Below are 17,343 nucleotides of genomic sequence, written 5' to 3'. Positions count from 1 at the left end.
GACAACGTTGAAGGGAAAACTAATGCAACATTACCAGGGTCAAGTTAAAGATTAATGCATAACCCTAAACCCCATGCCCCATAATTCAGGATTTCTCTTAAAATTCCTACTGAAGATTGGCTTTCTTTTAATCACTGCTGAATCCACAAACTTTCTAACAGAAAAGCATTTGTGATTGACAGAATAAATGAACTCCCTTCTGAGGAAGTGAATTTTAAAACGTAGATGATCATTCTATATCCTTAGTTTTGGTTGCCAATGCAAATGAGTCAGAGGATTTGCTTCAGACACTGAGATAATTGTGTAACTCTGCAGCGGAAAATGCCATTGGAGAGTACTTGCTGACCTCATAGTTGAAAAAAAACTATTTAAAAGATGTGGAAACCAGATGTTTCAGTCACATTTCAGCCGCTGCTCTGAGAACTTACCGTGAGCAGTCCCTGACAGACTGTTACTTCACTACAGCTGGAGATATGACCATCTTAATTTACTTATTTGTCTTGCTGTGGGAAGAGGCTGCAGGATGGGGATTCAGGAATGGAATTTTTCATAACTCCATATGGCTTGGTAAGAAACTTCCCTCTTGATCTTCGTGTGGGAATGTCGATTCTTTGAAATCATGGAGAATTGAATTAAAGCAGTAAATTTTTCTACTCTGTTCAAGGATGATGTTTTCAAAGAAAATGCTTAGGAAAGACAGCCATTGGAATGTGTACAGCGTTTTTTAAAAAAGTGTTTTCACCTTCTAAAATTTAACAATAGAGTTGTATAAAGTGAATTGTTCCATATAAAACAACAATGAATATAATCAATATAAAATAATATTTAAAAATTTTTCAAAGCAGATGTGGTAGCATAGTGAGGAGTATTTTTTTTTAACAAACTAAAACCACCAATATATTTTTTTATTTCAATGCATTTGCAGTCAGATTTCATAACAGGTAAATTGCTATATAGTACCACGAAAATTTTGTAATCATTGCTAAATGTAGTCTGAGCTGCAGTGTATATCTTAGTTTTCCAAAATATCTTTTGACTATTTTGACAAAGCAAGCTTGCAATACAGAAAAAAATGAAAAAGGTTTCTCCTTTGAATGCATTCTTGCCACTTTGATTCCTTTTGTTCATGTTAGCAATATACATGGCTAACTTTTCTAACCCTTTTGTTAGACAAGGAAAATTTCTTTTGTTGTTAGATAAGTATAAGGAATGACATAGGCGAAATGGTAAAGATAAACAATAGATCAAAAAAGGCAAAATACAGAAAATCCAAAACACCCCTTATAGTACATTAAGCAATGCTTTAATTCTCATGATTCACATTGATATTGCCTTATGTTCATTATTTGTGTTTAACAGTAAAAAAAAAATTGATTTGCTTGGGGAAAAAATTGATGGATTCTTGCATAGAATGAAGAAATGAGAGAAGGCAAAATTAACCTATATCTGGTTTTATGCTTGCTAAGCAGCACACAGTTGTAGAGTATCTTCCCTTTCAGCATGTTTCTCTCTGGTAATAACTGCAACCATGAGGGTTTCATTAAAAAGCCTGATTTGTAATGCACAGCCTTGCCGCCTCTTTTTTTCAGCTTGAGCCAGTGAACTGGTTTCACTGTGATCCATTTGGCCAAGATGGGTTCTGGAATTTAGTAGAGCAACGAGCAAATCTCTTTGTTTACTTTCATTGCACACAATCAAATTTAGGAAATATATACTTATTTGTCAGAAATTTTTTTAAATGTCAAAAAGCTAGTGAGAATTAAACCCATATGGATAAACTTTGAAATGTTGCCAAACTCTCTAATAATCAAGTAATTTGGAGTTTTTTTTTAAAGTGATGTTGTATATCACAAAAATATAAACCTGGACAATAGAAGTTCTGCCCCAGAGGTAGAAAGGAGCAAACCCAAATGTTTGTTAATAATATACTGCAAATCTGAGGGATAATACCAAATTGCTTCCATCTGGGACGAATTTTTGGCCAGTCAGCCTAGTACTACACACTGTTTACAGTTGGTTGGGTCGATATCATATTAGAAACTATTTAGGGAGGAAAGACAGTTGGATTAGAAGGCAGGAATCTGCCAGCAACTATCAAGAACAGGACACTTTGAATTCTCTAGGTTACTCTTCAGAACTGGTAAAATGAGAAGTTTGAAGTAAGGGATTTCTAAGGCTTACTTTAACTCTGGTATCCTCTAATTTCTTAAATAGTACTTTAAATGAAACAAAACAAAAACAATAAAAAAAAACTCCATGAAAGGACGGAAGATTTCAGTTACATGCATCATGAAAACTGAAAATGCACAGATAAGCAATTCTTTTCAGTCATCATATTGAGAAAAAAGGGAAGGGAAAAGTAACATATCTTGAGCTCCCACTAAGGTACAGAAGTATCATTATTCCCATTTGATAGATGGGGAAATTGAGTCTCCTCAAGTTATACAAGGTTATACAATTCCTCCACAGTAGAACCAACAGATTAAACATTTTACTGTTGCCACTTGCTAAAAGAAAAAAAGTTATCGGTTAAACAAATTTTCAGTCTTAATAAATAAATGACTATTGGCTAGGAAAATTAATAAAATATCATTTCTTCTGAAAGTAGAATTAAGATTAATTGCAAAGGTCCATCTTAATAGCTTAAAATTCTGAATTGAACAATACTTTAAATGCCTTCTTTAATTGTTAAGTACCTATTATACACCAAGAGTTCTCAATTTGTTCATAAGGCAAGATACCAGGAAGTTTGGTGCTCTTTGGGAAACAATGTGGAATGTTAATATATAATAAATTAAATTGAAATTATGAAAAATTTTTGCTATTTCAGTTACTGTGTTATACAAGTATCCACAGGTATCAAAAGTTTAAGAAAAATTACTGGGAGGAAAACTTAAAACTATTTTTTTCAAATCTCTGTTAATTTGTTTTTCTGAAAATATTATATTTCAATTTTGGAGTAAAAATATCAAGGAAATCAGTTTGAGAAACATTGGCATACATTAAAATACTTCCTAGAAAAATTTTTTTCAAATAAAGATCTTCTAGTGTATATTCTTAGGGAACAGATACAATTTGAACATTTTTAATGATTAACAACAATCTCTATTACAATACATTGTTAAACATGCCTCCCTTCTCTACCTAAAGCCTTGGTATTCCTCTGTTTCAAGATAAATATATTCAAAATGTTCACTGGTATCCAAATTCCTTGAGGACGGGACTTAATCCATGGTGCCTAGCAAAATACTTCACGGTATATGCTCAAAATAACCAAATTGGAAATTAATGAAAACTCAATGAGGCTTTGCCGCATGAAGGACACCTGGGCAGCAGGTGACTTTCAAAGGGGAAAGCAACTCAATTGGTTATGACTTGATGTTCCCAGCATTCTCTGACCTCTGAGCATCAGTTGCCGGAGTCCCTCTGTGTGTGAATAATGGGCTTTACCATGTAATGTACAAGAGCAGGATCCCTTGGAGTTCAGAAAAACAGAGAAAATACCAAGCACCATCTCCCATTGAACTATGACAGTGTCAACCTCCAGTTTGGGGAGGAGAACAAGGAACTATATTTTCTGGATTCATGTCTAGCTGCATGCCAAGAAAAATGTATTCTCATTGGAAATGATCTTGATGGTGGCTGATTGCACAGGTCAGGGTACAAAGTCTTTTTTTTTACACATAACCTGGCAGACTACACAGGACTATTAGAGCTAACTATAGAGCTAATGTTATGACTATTGTCCTGGGAATCTTTTCATATTGTTTCTATGGCAGAAAACACTCCAAACTCAAAACAGTCCACAATAATCCAGTGATCTATTGCAAGACAACTCACATATGACTTAACATTGCCTAAAATGTGTCGGGAACAACACGTGAACTAAAAAAGCACATCAGATAAAGAATTCCGGCACTAACTGGTAGTTAGGTGTGTCCAGTTTTTTCTCTGCTGTGTTTGAATCTATTTTTCTTTTCCTTAATGTAGTATTTGTTTGCTTTGGATTCCTTCAGACATTTCATTAGTTTTCTGTTTACTAAATACTTAATTCTATTGCATTAGTCATTTCCCTCAAATGGATATTTTGGCTTATTTTTCCCCATCTTTGTGAGCCTGCATAATGAGTCCATTCTTATTGGTTTCTCTTGCCTTCACCTCCTTTTTTTCCCCTATTGCATACTCTTCCAAGTTTTTATATGACCTAAGGCCCGAAGAAAGCCAAAACTTTATTACCTATTGATAATGTAGAAATACAATATTGTATTCAAAATTTTTTTCACGCTATCTGGTCAAAAAACATAATTTAGCCTCTAGTTTCTGTCTGTGCCCCCCAAATTCCCCTAAAATTCCCCTCATTCATATTTTTTTCCAAAGCTTTCTAACAATGAAAACGTAGCCACCCAAGGCAGCTGACCCAGAAAGCCCTTTGGCAGGAACAATAGCTGATGTAATCTTCCAGCTGAGGCCGCAGAATTTCCCTGTTCCACAAGAATGGATAATAGTGCATTTATGATCTTGTGTGATTCCACAGAACAGGCAGCAGGTGTGTACCACAGAGAAGCCCGGTCTGGCAGATACAAGCTCACCTACGCAGAAGCTAAGGCGGTGTGTGAGTTTGAAGGCGGCCGTCTTGCGACCTACAAGCAGCTAGAGGCAGCCAGAAAAATTGGTAACTGATTTGACAATGATTTTTCTTCTTTTTCACCCTCGAGAGGTTGGAGGGGGGAACCCCCCTTTCCTATTGCCCTTTTTAAGACTTCTCTCTCGATCCCCTAGGTGGGACATCTCTTCTCTCTGGCTTCTTCCATCTATCTGCCGAGAGCTGGCGCAAAGTGTCTAGTACTAGCAACTTATTTGAGGTCACAACCTAGTGGGAGCTAATAAAATAAAAGTCAAAAGAAAATGAAATGATCTCAACATCATTTAAATTTCTCATTAATTTGAACGCCATTGCTATTCATTTTTAATATTGTTCTACTTCTTGACTTCTGAGTATGGGTTTCCTCAGCTATTAAATGATGCTGCAGTGCTATGTTGAGTCTCACAAGGAAATTTACTTGGTAGGAGACATACCAAATTTAGTGGCTTTTTTTTTTTTTTTTACACATTAAGTGGGTGAATGCATTTTGTACTTTAGGATCAAAAGCTTTGAGGAAAAGGCGGACAGGCAGGTTATAAGATAGCAGGAGAAAGAAACTAGAAAGATGATGTTGGAAGATCTGGTGAAAACCCCAGAAATTAACTGATATTATTTGCTTCTTTATACAAAAATTGGCTGCTACCATCTCTCCGGGACTTTCAGGAGAATGAGCCACCCCCATTCAGAACTCCTTTGGTGTCAGGATGATATCTGGCAAAGTTTATGCTATTATTTTACATTACCCAAGATAAAACTAACAGTGTTCTCTCAAACACCCCGAAGTCTTCCCAGACAACTGGTCATCTGTAATCACAGGGCTGTGTGGGGCACAGTAATTGGAATGATGGACACAAAGGCTGTAATCTCTACTAGCCGTCCTGGACCTCTCGTAAATTCCCTCTTGGATAGCATTGGCTGATATTAAAACAGCCCCCGAAGCTGAGCAGGGGAAACAGGTCTGAGCCTTTAGATGAAACTTATGAGAAAATTTCCCTTTATTCAAATCTCTAAAAATATTACTAATATCATAATTGATCCTGAAATAGAAATTAATTAAATTACCACTTGAAAATTATTTTTTTCAGAATTGATTACCATTTTAGAAATTATCTCATGGCACTAGATAGGCCATTTGTGAAAAGAAGCCAACTCTGAACTTGGATTATTTTCATACCTACAGTATTATAATTTCTAGCCCTTTTGCATCTTTTTTTTTTTTCAAGATATAGTTTTCTAGTAAAAACCAGAAGTTAAATTTTATGTGATTCAAACTTTTGTTTTTATTTTTTAAGAAAACAGTTTTCCCTTTTTATCTGAACTAGATTTGGGCAATTGAGAAACTTAACTATTGCAAGTGGTCATCTTTGTTAAGATGAGCTTTGCTCTGCTGAGGGAGTTTACCAGTTTAGTCCATAACCCTTCTTCCTCTTGCAGGATTTCATGTCTGTGCCGCTGGATGGATGGCCAAGGGCAGAGTTGGGTACCCTATTGTGAAGCCAGGGCCCAACTGTGGATTTGGAAGAACTGGTATTATTGATTATGGAGTCCGTCTCAACAGGAGTGAAAGATGGGATGCCTATTGCTACAACCCACATGGTTGGTTAAAAATAATAATTTTATGTTTTGCAAAAATGGTTACCTGCTACTAAGAGGTTGTTAAAAAAGAAATGGCTTCTTCTTCCAGAAATAATTTAATTTGGTGATAATTCTTACTGATAACTACCATTCATAAAGTGATTACACTATGCCAGATTTTTCTTTTGTTTGATTAACTTTAGTGTCCCTGAGCTCCTATTAGATCCTTTCCATAGGTCAAAATGTAGGGTAAACGAAGAAGTGTTCATGAAAGGGTTCTTACAATATTTCATTCCCCTCTTATAAGAATGCCATCTTAGCTCATAAATTTGTATAAAGTTCTTTCTTTTCTCATACAAGCCTGAATACTTTTACTCTGGGAACATGAGTACAGAATCCTGGGAGACTTCCTCTTAGCCAATTCTTAGTGCATCTAGCTTACTTTGGGATTTAGTGGTATTCAGATTATTTAGGATGTGGTTAACTTGAAGGAGACTGAGAACTGCCTCAACCAGCATAAGGACAACAGCTCACTGAAACATCACTGGAATGAAAAAAATCATAATAGTATCAGAGAAATAAAGAAATCATTATTAATTAATCAATATCACCAGGTTAGAGCTGATTGAAATAAGGAAGAATAGAGTCATTAAGTAGTGTTTAGAAGTACATTTGATCATTTCAAGTTCTGAATGTATGACATGATGTTGACTACTTTTGTGTGTGAATAGTTTTTAACCAATTAACAGTGCTTAGAGGCCCAGTCAGCTTGATAAATCTGTCGTTCTCTAAATAAGCAATAGGTGAGGCAATAACTACATGTAACATAAAATACAGAGCTGAATAGATATAGCTAAATAGGCAGCCAAATTAGTTTAATATTCAAATTTCTTCCAATCTAATAATATATACAACAAAAATACAATGGTATGGACAGAGAAATTTGCTCCTGAAGTTGGCAATACACATGCTTATGTAGATATACAAACTATGTACAGTACATTTCATTTTACAAGACGAATATTTTATATTTGCATAACATCCTTAAGTTATTTTCTATATTTTATCCTCAGAGTAACCCTGTGAGGGAGATAGTGAGAGAGGCATAGGTATATTAGTTTTACCAATGAAGAAAATGAGGCATGGATTCGTCACAGAGCTTGAAATAGATCCCTGACTTATTGTGTTGCTCCCAGTCTTTCTCAGATCCTATCTAACCTTGACAAAATAAGCTTCTTAACTTCGATGGAATTAAGGATTCTAACACAATTATCAAAAATGGCTATTTTAAAGAAGAACATTCTTGGGGAAAAAAGCTCTAATTAATATAATTTAAAAATCTTTCAATGCTACCCAGAATCACCACCACCACCACTACCACACAGGTTGTTTTTGTTTCCAGGTTCTACCTTTTTCGTAGACACTAGAGACTTATCTGATATGGAATTAAAATTAACCAGGGCGCCTTCCTAGCTTTCCCTCTAGCTCACATTGCAAACCACTGGCTCTGGCAGAAGTGTTTGTTTTATTTGTTTGTTTGTTTTTCCTATGACAGATTATGACATACTGAAATCTATAAAATGATGAACAACTTGGAAAAAGCAAACATGAATATCTCCACCAAATCCTGAAATATGAGGATTAGGATGTTAGTTTAAAATAAGTAAAGAGAGTACAGAATAATTACTAATCATTCCTTTTAATTGGATTAGAGTGACCTTTAAGGTCACTTGCAGTACTGAAATTCTATAATGATTTTCCAAACAGAATTTATGGGACTCATTATTCTAAGTGTTGGAGTTCCTGAAGACACAATGGTGACACCACAGAACAAAAATCTTGATTGGGCTGTTGGTGACATGGATATATATATATATATATTTTTCAAAATACATAGATGTGTTCACGAAAGACTTGTGCATTTTATGTTTTAAGAGATAAAAGAAAGCAAAAATGTAAACATAAGCACAATTAAACTACTATTTTGAAAAAGCTTTTTAATTTAAAAAACAATTTTTTTAGAGATAGGGTCTCACTGTGTTGCCCAGTACACCCTCAAACACCTGGGCTCAATGGATCCTTCCACATCAGCCTCCCAAATAGCTGGGACCACAGGTGCATGCCACCACAGCCAGCTGTTTCTTTCCTTACTATTTTTACTTTTTAAAAAAATCCACAAATAGTCCAAAATGTTTATTTTAGAGAACTTAAAAACTATTGAGGCCAGGCGTAGTGGCTCACGCCTGTAATCCTAGCACTCTGGGAGGCCGAGGCAGGTGGATTGCTCGAGGTCAGGAGTTCAAGACCAGCCTCAGCAAGAGCGAGACCCCGTCTCTACTAAAAATAGAAAGAAATTATCTGGTGAACTAAAATATATATATAGAAAAAATTAGCTGGGCATGGTGGCGCATGCCTGTAGTCCCAGCTACTGGGGAGGCTGAGGCAGTAGGATCGCTTAAGCCCAGGAGTTTGAGGTTGCTATGAGCTAGGCTGACGCCACAGCACTCACTCTAGCCCAGGAACACAATGAGACTCTGTCTCAAAAAAAAAAAAAAAAAAAAAACTATTGATGAAAAAGGACATTTATTCTTTAGCTATAAGCATGCATAATATACTATAGATGCTATATATTAAGCCATTTCCTTAATATTTCATAACAAGTTATAGATAGCTAAGAAGTAAATATCAATATCATTTTTAAATAAGAATAGTTTTTTTCCTAATTTTTTTTTTCTTCTTTTTCTTTTTCCATTTCAGCAAAGGAGTGTGGTGGTGTCTTTACAGATCCAAAGCATATTTTTAAGTCTCCAGGCTTTCCAAAGGAGTATGAAGATAACCAAATATGCTACTGGCACATTAGACTCAAGTATGGTCAGCGTGTTCACCTAAGTTTTTTGAACTTTGACCTTGAAGATGACCCAGGTTGCTTGGCTGACTATGTTGAAATATATGACAGTTATGATGATATCCATGGCTTTGTGGGAAGGTACGTGAGGTTCCCAATACAGAAAGTTAGATGAATGTCCAATATTTTGTTTCATGCTTCTTTAATTAATTTTCCCTCCACTGTCCCTGCCATATCAGTTTTATAGTATTTCAACTTTACTACAACACCATATCCTTTTCAAGAAAGATATTTCTTAGCTGGCTGCTACATACGCTTATTACTAAATTAGTGATAGCTGTCTTTTGATTATTGCTGAGTTATAAGAACTCTGTAGTCTATTTATTAAAACTTCAAGATCTAACTAACAATAGGAGGAAGGAGAGATAAATAAGTTGAAAAATGTGTTGGGGCTTTTAAGTTCTAATTTATGTCAACCTCCTAAAAATGATTGTAAATTTAGGAATTTTTGCCTTTCTTCTTCCTACAAAGCCTTGTGCTAAGCATTATGGATGTAAAGTAAATAAGCAAAGTATAGCCCCTTCTCTCATACAATTTAACTAAGCATATGATGAATATCTTCTTAAAATTGGCTTTGTTTGGCCGGGCACGGTGGCTCATGCCTGGCATCCCAGCACTTTGAGAGGCTGAGAGGGGAAGATCACTTGAGCCCAGGAGTTGAAAACCAGCCTGGGCAACATTGTAAGACCCCCATCTCTACAAAACATTTTTAAAAAATGAGCTGGGTGTGGTGGTGCACACCTGTAGTCCTAGGCACTCAGGAGGCAAGGACTGAGGATCACTTAAGCCCAGGAGTTCAAGGCTGTTATGAGCTACTCGAGCTATGATTGTGCCACTGCATTCCAGCCTGGGTGACAGAGCAAGACCCTGTCTTTAAAAGAGAAATTAATTGAATTACATTTTTTTAAAAAAGCTTTCTTTGCCATAAAAAACAAGTGTTTCCTTCCTCAATATTTTCCCTTGGTTTTGCGACATGCTGGAACACAGTCTTTTTGTTTGTACCCCAAATCTTTAATATAGTTTAAATTTTGAGTGCTTTACAATATATTGCAAAATTAAAGAGTATACAATTAGATATTTTATATATTCAGGTTCCTACTTAATAGCCCATATTTTAGACTATCAATTATAAATAGACTATCAATTATCAATTCTCTATTACAAATGATAGTAATTTAAGGGAAGAAAATGGTAGTGGAGACAATTTAAAAATGACAGACTAACTAGGTTTTTATATTGACTTTGAAACATGTAACTTAAATACAAATGTAAACAAATCCCTGGTTGTCTAGGTGTTAGGATAAAAAGAAAAAGAAAAACAAAGACATTTCTTGCATAAATGAACAATAGTTTTTGAAAGGAAAGTATTTGTGGTTTTGTTTTGCTTTGTTTTGTTCCTTGACTGACAGACTACAGGAAAAAAATACAAATAGTTTCTAAAAATACTTTGAAGAAGACATGAAGTAGAGTTGGGGAAATTAAGAACGAGGCACTTTTTGAAAGAATGGACTTCCCACCTTGGGAATTAAAATGATATTTTATTCTAAACCCAGTTTCAGAAATCAATTACAGCTCTAGATAAAACTATTATTTTTAGAAGGTTTCAACAGGCTGATTTATATTATGTAATTTACCTTTTTTTTTTTTTTTGAGACAGTGTCTTGCATTGTCACTCAGGCTAGAGCTCAGTGGTGTCATCATAGCTCACTGAAACCTCAAACTCCTGGGTTCAAGTGATCTTCCTGCCTCAGCCTCCTGAGTAGCTGGGACTACAGGAGAGAGCCACCACCCCCAGCTAATCAGAAAATAGAAAAATTTTTAGTAGAGACAGAGTGTCACTCTTGCTCAGGCTGGTCTTGAACTCCTGGCCTCTAACCTCAGCCTCTCAAAGTGCTAGGGTTATAGGCATGAGCCACCGTGCCCAGCCTAATTTATCTTTATAATAGACTTTTTCTTCCTGTGGAATGAATTACACTTTTATAAACTTACAAAACCCTTACCTTTTTATGTAATGTGTAAGTACGTTTCTTTCAAGTCATGATTCAGATAAAAATCAAACTCTTTTATGCCTGTAAGGTCCAACATAATTTTTCCACATTTAAGTCAGTCTATCCTAGAATTCAAAATATTAATATTACTAACCATACACCCATTCTTCTTTAACTGTGAAGAAAACTTTATAAAATTAATCAGAAACAAATTTTTAATTTTTCCAAGAAGATTCAAATGATCTAGTATACAAATAGTTTTCTAGGAACACAAAGTAGAAAGGCCACAAATCTTTTCTTAAAAATCTCATTAATATTATGAGTTTACTTCAAACAGCAAATTTTGTTTCAACCCCTCTTCTCCTGTATGAATCCGTGTAAAAAAAATACAAAATTTAAAATTATAGGAAAATGAGCTATTACTTAGGTGAAATCATTTTAATTATCAGTAAGAACCACTACAATCGCTATACAATATTCATTCACATGACTTCTCTTTTCTAAAAATTCCCTTTCAGGTACTGTGGAGATACGCTTCCAGATGACATCATTAGTACAGGTAATGCTCTAAATTGAGGACCAAAACTCTAATTTGTTTTGTCATTGTCCCTGAAAGTGAAGGACCTAGTAGTTATTATTATTCACTTTTTAAAGTTGAGAGAACTAAAGCCAGATGTAACTTGTTAGCTTGTAGAATCCAGAGAATTGTTTATTTATACTTAAAGATTTATGCCAACTGCTTGCATTAAAAACATACAGACTCTTGTTATTTGCAGGAAATGCAGTGTGAGATGGTCTTGAATCTGCAAATCCGTAAACACTGCTATAGTTTATGATTTCCATAAAATATAGTAATAAACAGCTGATATTTTTCATTGGTAAATGGCTGAAATAATTTATAAAGTTGTTAAAAAATACCTTGTCACTAAAAAAAATTTTACATTGTATTTATTACATTTTTATTTTAGTACTGCATTCTCTAGAGAGTGTTTTGAAGAACACAGTTCTGTGAGATGTTTTAAATAGGTATTACATGAAAAAAGGTTTCTAAGGCCAAATAATTTTGGAAAACATTGAGTTAAACAATATTATACTGGTTTCTTTATTGGAAGGCAGCAGGGAGCTTTTAATATGCTAATTATGCATAGTAAATCTCAAAAGGCTAGATATAATAGGCAATGTTTTCCAAATATCCCCCCCTATTATTTCTGTGACTTTGTTCCAAGAAATATACCTCAAGAAATGCCCTGTAGCAGCATAAATTTATCTCAATAAGCAAGACTATCCTTTAATTCACCCCGAACTGCTATCTTGTGACTAAAAACCTTTACTTTCTTAAATGTCGTCACTTTTTCTTCTTATTTCCATCACCAGCATGAGCAGTTTGCATTCTTATGTTTTCTACTTTTCCTTCAAGTCCTAAAATTATCACAATATCACAACACTTCTGCAACGAAAACAACAAAGCTACATTGAGTTGCAATGTCTAAGTAGTCCTTAGACTCAAATACAACTAGTTAACTTGCACAACACATCCTGGCAGTGCACTCAAGTCTAATTTATTTGTCATTATGGCAAGAAGGAAATTCCTGCTCTGCTTTTGAATGATTAATGCTTAAACCTTATTAATTCATTACTGTTACAACCTCCCTAAGAAGGTGAAGCTATTAATATTAAAACTTTTACTTATCTCTCATTCTTTTCTTGAAAACATATTTTATGTTACCAGAAAGTTGAAAGAAGACATCTTAGAGCTGTAGTCAGAGCAGGAGTCAAAAGGAAGTCTGAAATTTGACATTTTGCTTGTTTTGTCTAAAACAGACAACTTACTCCAAGCATAATCAAATCTATGTTGGGTTTTTTGGAACGATTTCAACAAACTAAAAAGAAAAACCCCATGCACATTATTATTCAAAGAGAAACAAATCAACAAATAGAAAAGAATATAGTTAAACAAAAGAGCCAAAGACTTAGCAAATCAGCAAGAAGACATTAATACAAAGTAATAGGAAAAGAAGACATAAGATACATTTAACATAAAATCCAATGATCAAACAAAATACTATTAACATTTTGATGTGGTTTTCTTCTTAAATATGTGCTTATTCAACCCAGGATATTTATATTAAAAAATAAAAACAGAAAGTAAACTAAAACTACCCATAATCTCACCACATTAATAAAAGGCATAAAAGTAAGAATGTGCTCATGCTCCTTCACCCCATGAAGGCATTTGATAACTGTGTAGTGACATCGTTCCAGATGTTTTCCTCTTATATAAACATTATATACATGGACACTATGTACATTGTCAGAGTACAATATTTAGATCACTCTAATTCTTTTAATGACTGCTTAATAGGTCATTCTATGGATATACCATATAATTTGTCATGTACCAATATTTGATGTCTCGAAGATGTTTTTTTCTGATATTTTCTTTTTTTATTCACAGTTTCAATGAACACTTGTAAACCTCTATCTTAACTTGGTAGTGCTGCTTTTTTTTAATAGAGTAGGTTCCTAGAAGTGAAATTGTGGGGTCACGGGCAAGATGCATTTTAAATGTTGATAGATGTTGCCAAACTAGCACAGCCCTGCAGTGCCAATTTGCATTTTAACCAGCTAAGTATTCACTGAATTCTCTCACAATAAAAGAGCAAAAAAGTATCATTACTGGTCTTATTTGAATTTCTTTGTAGTGCTTTTTGAACATCTTTTAAAATGTTTATTGGCCCTTTGAACACCTCTGAATTGCCTATGAATTTATATTTCTTGTGTATTCTTCTTAGGAACTCTTGTCTTTTTTATTTCTAGCAGCTCTCTGTATATTAGAGATATTTACCCTATTTTCTCTCAGTCTGCTTCTTTCAAAGTGTTTTTTATATTTAGGCAAATCTTCTAAGTATAAGAAAAGTACAGTATGAGATTCACAAAATGAACTCTGAAGCCAGACTGCTTGTGCTCAAACCTGACTCCACCAATTTAGCTCCGTGGTTTTGGGCAAGATACTTAAGTCTCCCTATGCCTCAGTTTGTAATGTGTAAAATGAATATTTTAAAAGTATTCACCTCACTTCACAGTGTTGTTGGGGATTACATGAGTTAATAGATGAAATCAAGCATTAGCATTTTATATATAGAGAGAATGTACACACACACACACACACACATACACACACACATATGTATACATGCTGGTGGGGTTTTTTTGTTTTTTGTTTTTTTTTTTGTAGACAAGGCCTCACTCTGTTGCCTGGGCAAACGTGCAGTGGCATCATCATAGCTCACTTACAAGCTCAAACTCCTGGGCTCAAGGGATCGTCTTGCCTCAGCTTCTCGGGGGTCTCAGATGTTGCCCAGGCTGGTCTTGAACTCTTAGCCTCAAGTGATCCTCCCAGCCTCCCAAAGTGCTAGAATTACAGGCTTGAGCCACTGTTTTGCCTTGGTTTGGTTTAGTTTTTTATAATGAATTCTGGATTTGGGATCTGGATTAAGAAGGCTTTTCCCCCCTGAAAAAGATATGTGTTTCTATATTTTATTTTATATAATAAAGTTTTTATTTTTAGCACCTTTTGGTCTTTACATACAGCTAGAATGTATTTAGGTACTCTCTGTAAAGTAGGGATCTAGCTCTGTATCTTACAAATGTAAAGCATGTTGTCCTGCCATCGTTTAGTAAATAACTCAACCACCCCTTATGAGTTTGACCTGCCTGCCATTCTCCTTTCATACTGTTGACGTTCATTCTACGAAGAGTGTCCTTTAAACGGAATAGACAAAATTTCCTGTGGGACACATTGGAGGGCCACAGGAAAAAAAAATATGTAAATCCCTTACCCTGGTTCCATGTAGCAATGAGAATGATGAGTCCTTGAATTGTCTACCAAATCTAAGGAGAGTAACATCTTTGTTTTTTTGCCTGTTCTTCCTCCCATAGGAAATGTCATGACCTTGAAGTTTCTGAGTGATGCTTCAGTGACAGCAGGAGGTTTCCAAATCAAATATGTTACAGTGGATCCTGTGCCCAAATCCAGTCAAGGAAAAAATACAAGCACTACGTCCACTGGAAATAAAAACTTTTTAGCTGGAAGATTTAGCCATTTATAAGGGGAAAAAAGGATGATCAGAATATACAGTGTTTATGTTTGCATCTTTTGGAACTCCTTTGAGCTCACTTTTATATTATTATTGTTAACATTTATTTATTATTTTTCTAAATGTGAAAGCATTACCTGCTTTGGGGGAAATCGGAAAATACAGAAAACTTTATATGAGAAAATAAAATCTCTCATAACCTCACTACATAGAAATAACAAGCATTAACATTTTTAACATTTTTATATATTTTTCTCTCAGTCATTTTTCTGTTTGTGGTATATATATGTATCTATATGTATTTGCATTTGAAATTTTGGAATCCCACTCTATGTACAGTTTTATATCCCTGTTTTGTTAACCTTGAACTTTATAGTTTAAGCATGTTCTGAAATCATTGAGTATTCCACAAAAACATGATTTTGAACAGCTGTAAAATATTCTATGGTATGATTGTTCAATGTGTTATTTAAGCCTGTCTCTATTGTTGGAATTTCAGGTTGTTTTCATAAGTATTGCCGTAATAAATATTCTTGAACATACATATTTCTGCAGCTCTCTATTTGGGACAGTATCCTTGTGTCAGGTTTCAGTGTGAAATGTAGGTTCTTTGCACGCTTATGTCCAAAGAATGACAGATGCACCAAAGTAAGGCAAGCATGAAAATGAGGTTTATTGAGGACAGAAAGATAGGCTTATAGAGCAAGAGTAAGATATAGGTTTATAGAGTTTGGATAACTACCGAACCCATTGTCGCAGCAAAAGGAGAACAAAGGGAAGGGCCATCAAAAAGGGCCTGGTTATGGTCTGCATCTTGTTTCATATTGCCTGGATTGTGACTTCCCTGTGGCTCAGATGTCACCATGGAACCACTTTGATTGGAAAGTTGGAAGCTGCATGACCTGAGTCTTAACTATGCATGTGGGTTGGTCTAGGTCAATTTCTGGACTCTATGGTACCTGTGTGGCTTGGCCCATGGGCTAGAGAGTCCTCTACATTCTTTTGCCGCTGGTATGCTAAGTTATGATTGGCAGATTTGTAGGATATTCCCTCCTCCCCAGGTGTGGCAGTAGCTCAGGACAGGATCAAGGTGGGGCAGGACCAAGATGTGGGCCTGGGGCCCACCCTTGTCCTTCTTCCCAGATGGGCAATTGCACCAAAGCAAAGCACCCATTTTCATCCCTAGGAGACCCGGAATCCCTTACTAACTACCTAACACTAGAATTGGAATTACTGGATCAGAGTTAATTAAAATCGAATTTTCTTTTTTGATAGGCAAAAATGAGAGAGCATTGTGGTTTGAATTTCCATTTCTTTATCAGTGAGATTGATGGTTGGGTTATATAATTTTGGGCCAATTTTATTTCTTTTGTGAGTTATTTTCCATGCCTTTTCTTTGACCTATTTTATAAAACTGGTTAATCTTTTCTCTTATTGATTTGTAAGAGATTATATTAGGTATACATGCCCATGTTTGTCATGCATTTTATTATACAATTTAAGTTGATAGTTTGCCTTTTATTTTTATGTTTTTTTAATGTACCAAAGATAAAATTTTTTTGAGAGTCCAAATAATGTTTATTCATGTGGAAACACATGGTTTCTGCAAATGTACAGCAAACAATGTAGTCCTGTATGATGAGAATGTCATTTTAAATTGGTATTGGATTTGTGAAATAACAAGAAAAGAAGCTTTAAAAGGAATAAATATAATACAAAAGGAAACTTTCCCAAAGCTCATACTCCTATACCAAAGAATGTTCTTATTATATAGTTCAGATCACAATTATTATAACTAACAAATGGGAGGTTAATAGAATGAAACTTTCATATTGTTCTTGCTTTATAAATTTTCTCTAGTAGTTTTAAATCTACCTAACTTTTTTATGCATATCTATTTTTTTTCTTTCAAAACATTAAGTGAGTACAAATGTTTCTGTTGTACGGATAGCTTTTGTAATGATTAAATCAGGGCTGTTAGTGTGCCCATCACCCAGATAGTGTTCACTGAACCCATTAGGTAGGTTTTTGCCCCTCTCCTCCTCCCCTCTCCCTCAAAAGGTAAAAATTTATTTGCTGTAATATTAGTTGATTTTGCTGAGGTCTCTTTTCTCATATTTATGTTTAGGATTGTTG

General features: G+C 34.8%; 1 protein-coding gene across 1 annotated transcript; it reads left to right on the top strand.

The window, feature by feature from the left end:
• The first annotated feature begins 401 nt into the window (after nt 1–401).
• Nucleotides 402–15,751, top strand: TNFAIP6 (TNF alpha induced protein 6). Its single transcript, XM_045560358.1, has 6 exons — nt 402–567; nt 4,535–4,672; nt 6,077–6,238; nt 8,975–9,203; nt 11,629–11,669; nt 15,050–15,751. The coding sequence occupies exons 1-6, from the start codon at nt 474–476 to the stop codon at nt 15,217–15,219; spliced, it is 834 nt and encodes a 277-aa protein (XP_045416314.1). The 5' UTR covers nt 402–473; the 3' UTR covers nt 15,220–15,751.
• The last annotated feature ends 1,592 nt before the right edge of the window (nt 15,752–17,343 follow it).

Source organism: Lemur catta, chromosome 8 (genome assembly GCF_020740605.2).
Source record: "Lemur catta isolate mLemCat1 chromosome 8, mLemCat1.pri, whole genome shotgun sequence".
Taxonomy (NCBI): Eukaryota; Metazoa; Chordata; class Mammalia; order Primates; family Lemuridae; genus Lemur; species Lemur catta.
The sequence above is the reverse complement of the archived record's forward strand: the minus strand, read 5'-3'. Positions and strand labels throughout refer to the sequence as shown.

Excerpts from the sequence above, each read along its gene's own strand:
- TNFAIP6 (XM_045560358.1), top strand. The coding sequence starts at position 474 with ATGACCATCTTAATTTACTTATTTGTCTTGCTGTGGGAAGAGGCTGCA. Across the intron at positions 568-4,534 it reads TCATAACTCCATATGGCTTG|AACAGGCAGCAGGTGTGTAC; the intron begins GTAAGAAACTTC and ends GTGATTCCACAG. Across the intron at positions 9,204-11,628 it reads ATCCATGGCTTTGTGGGAAG|GTACTGTGGAGATACGCTTC; the intron begins GTACGTGAGGTT and ends ATTCCCTTTCAG.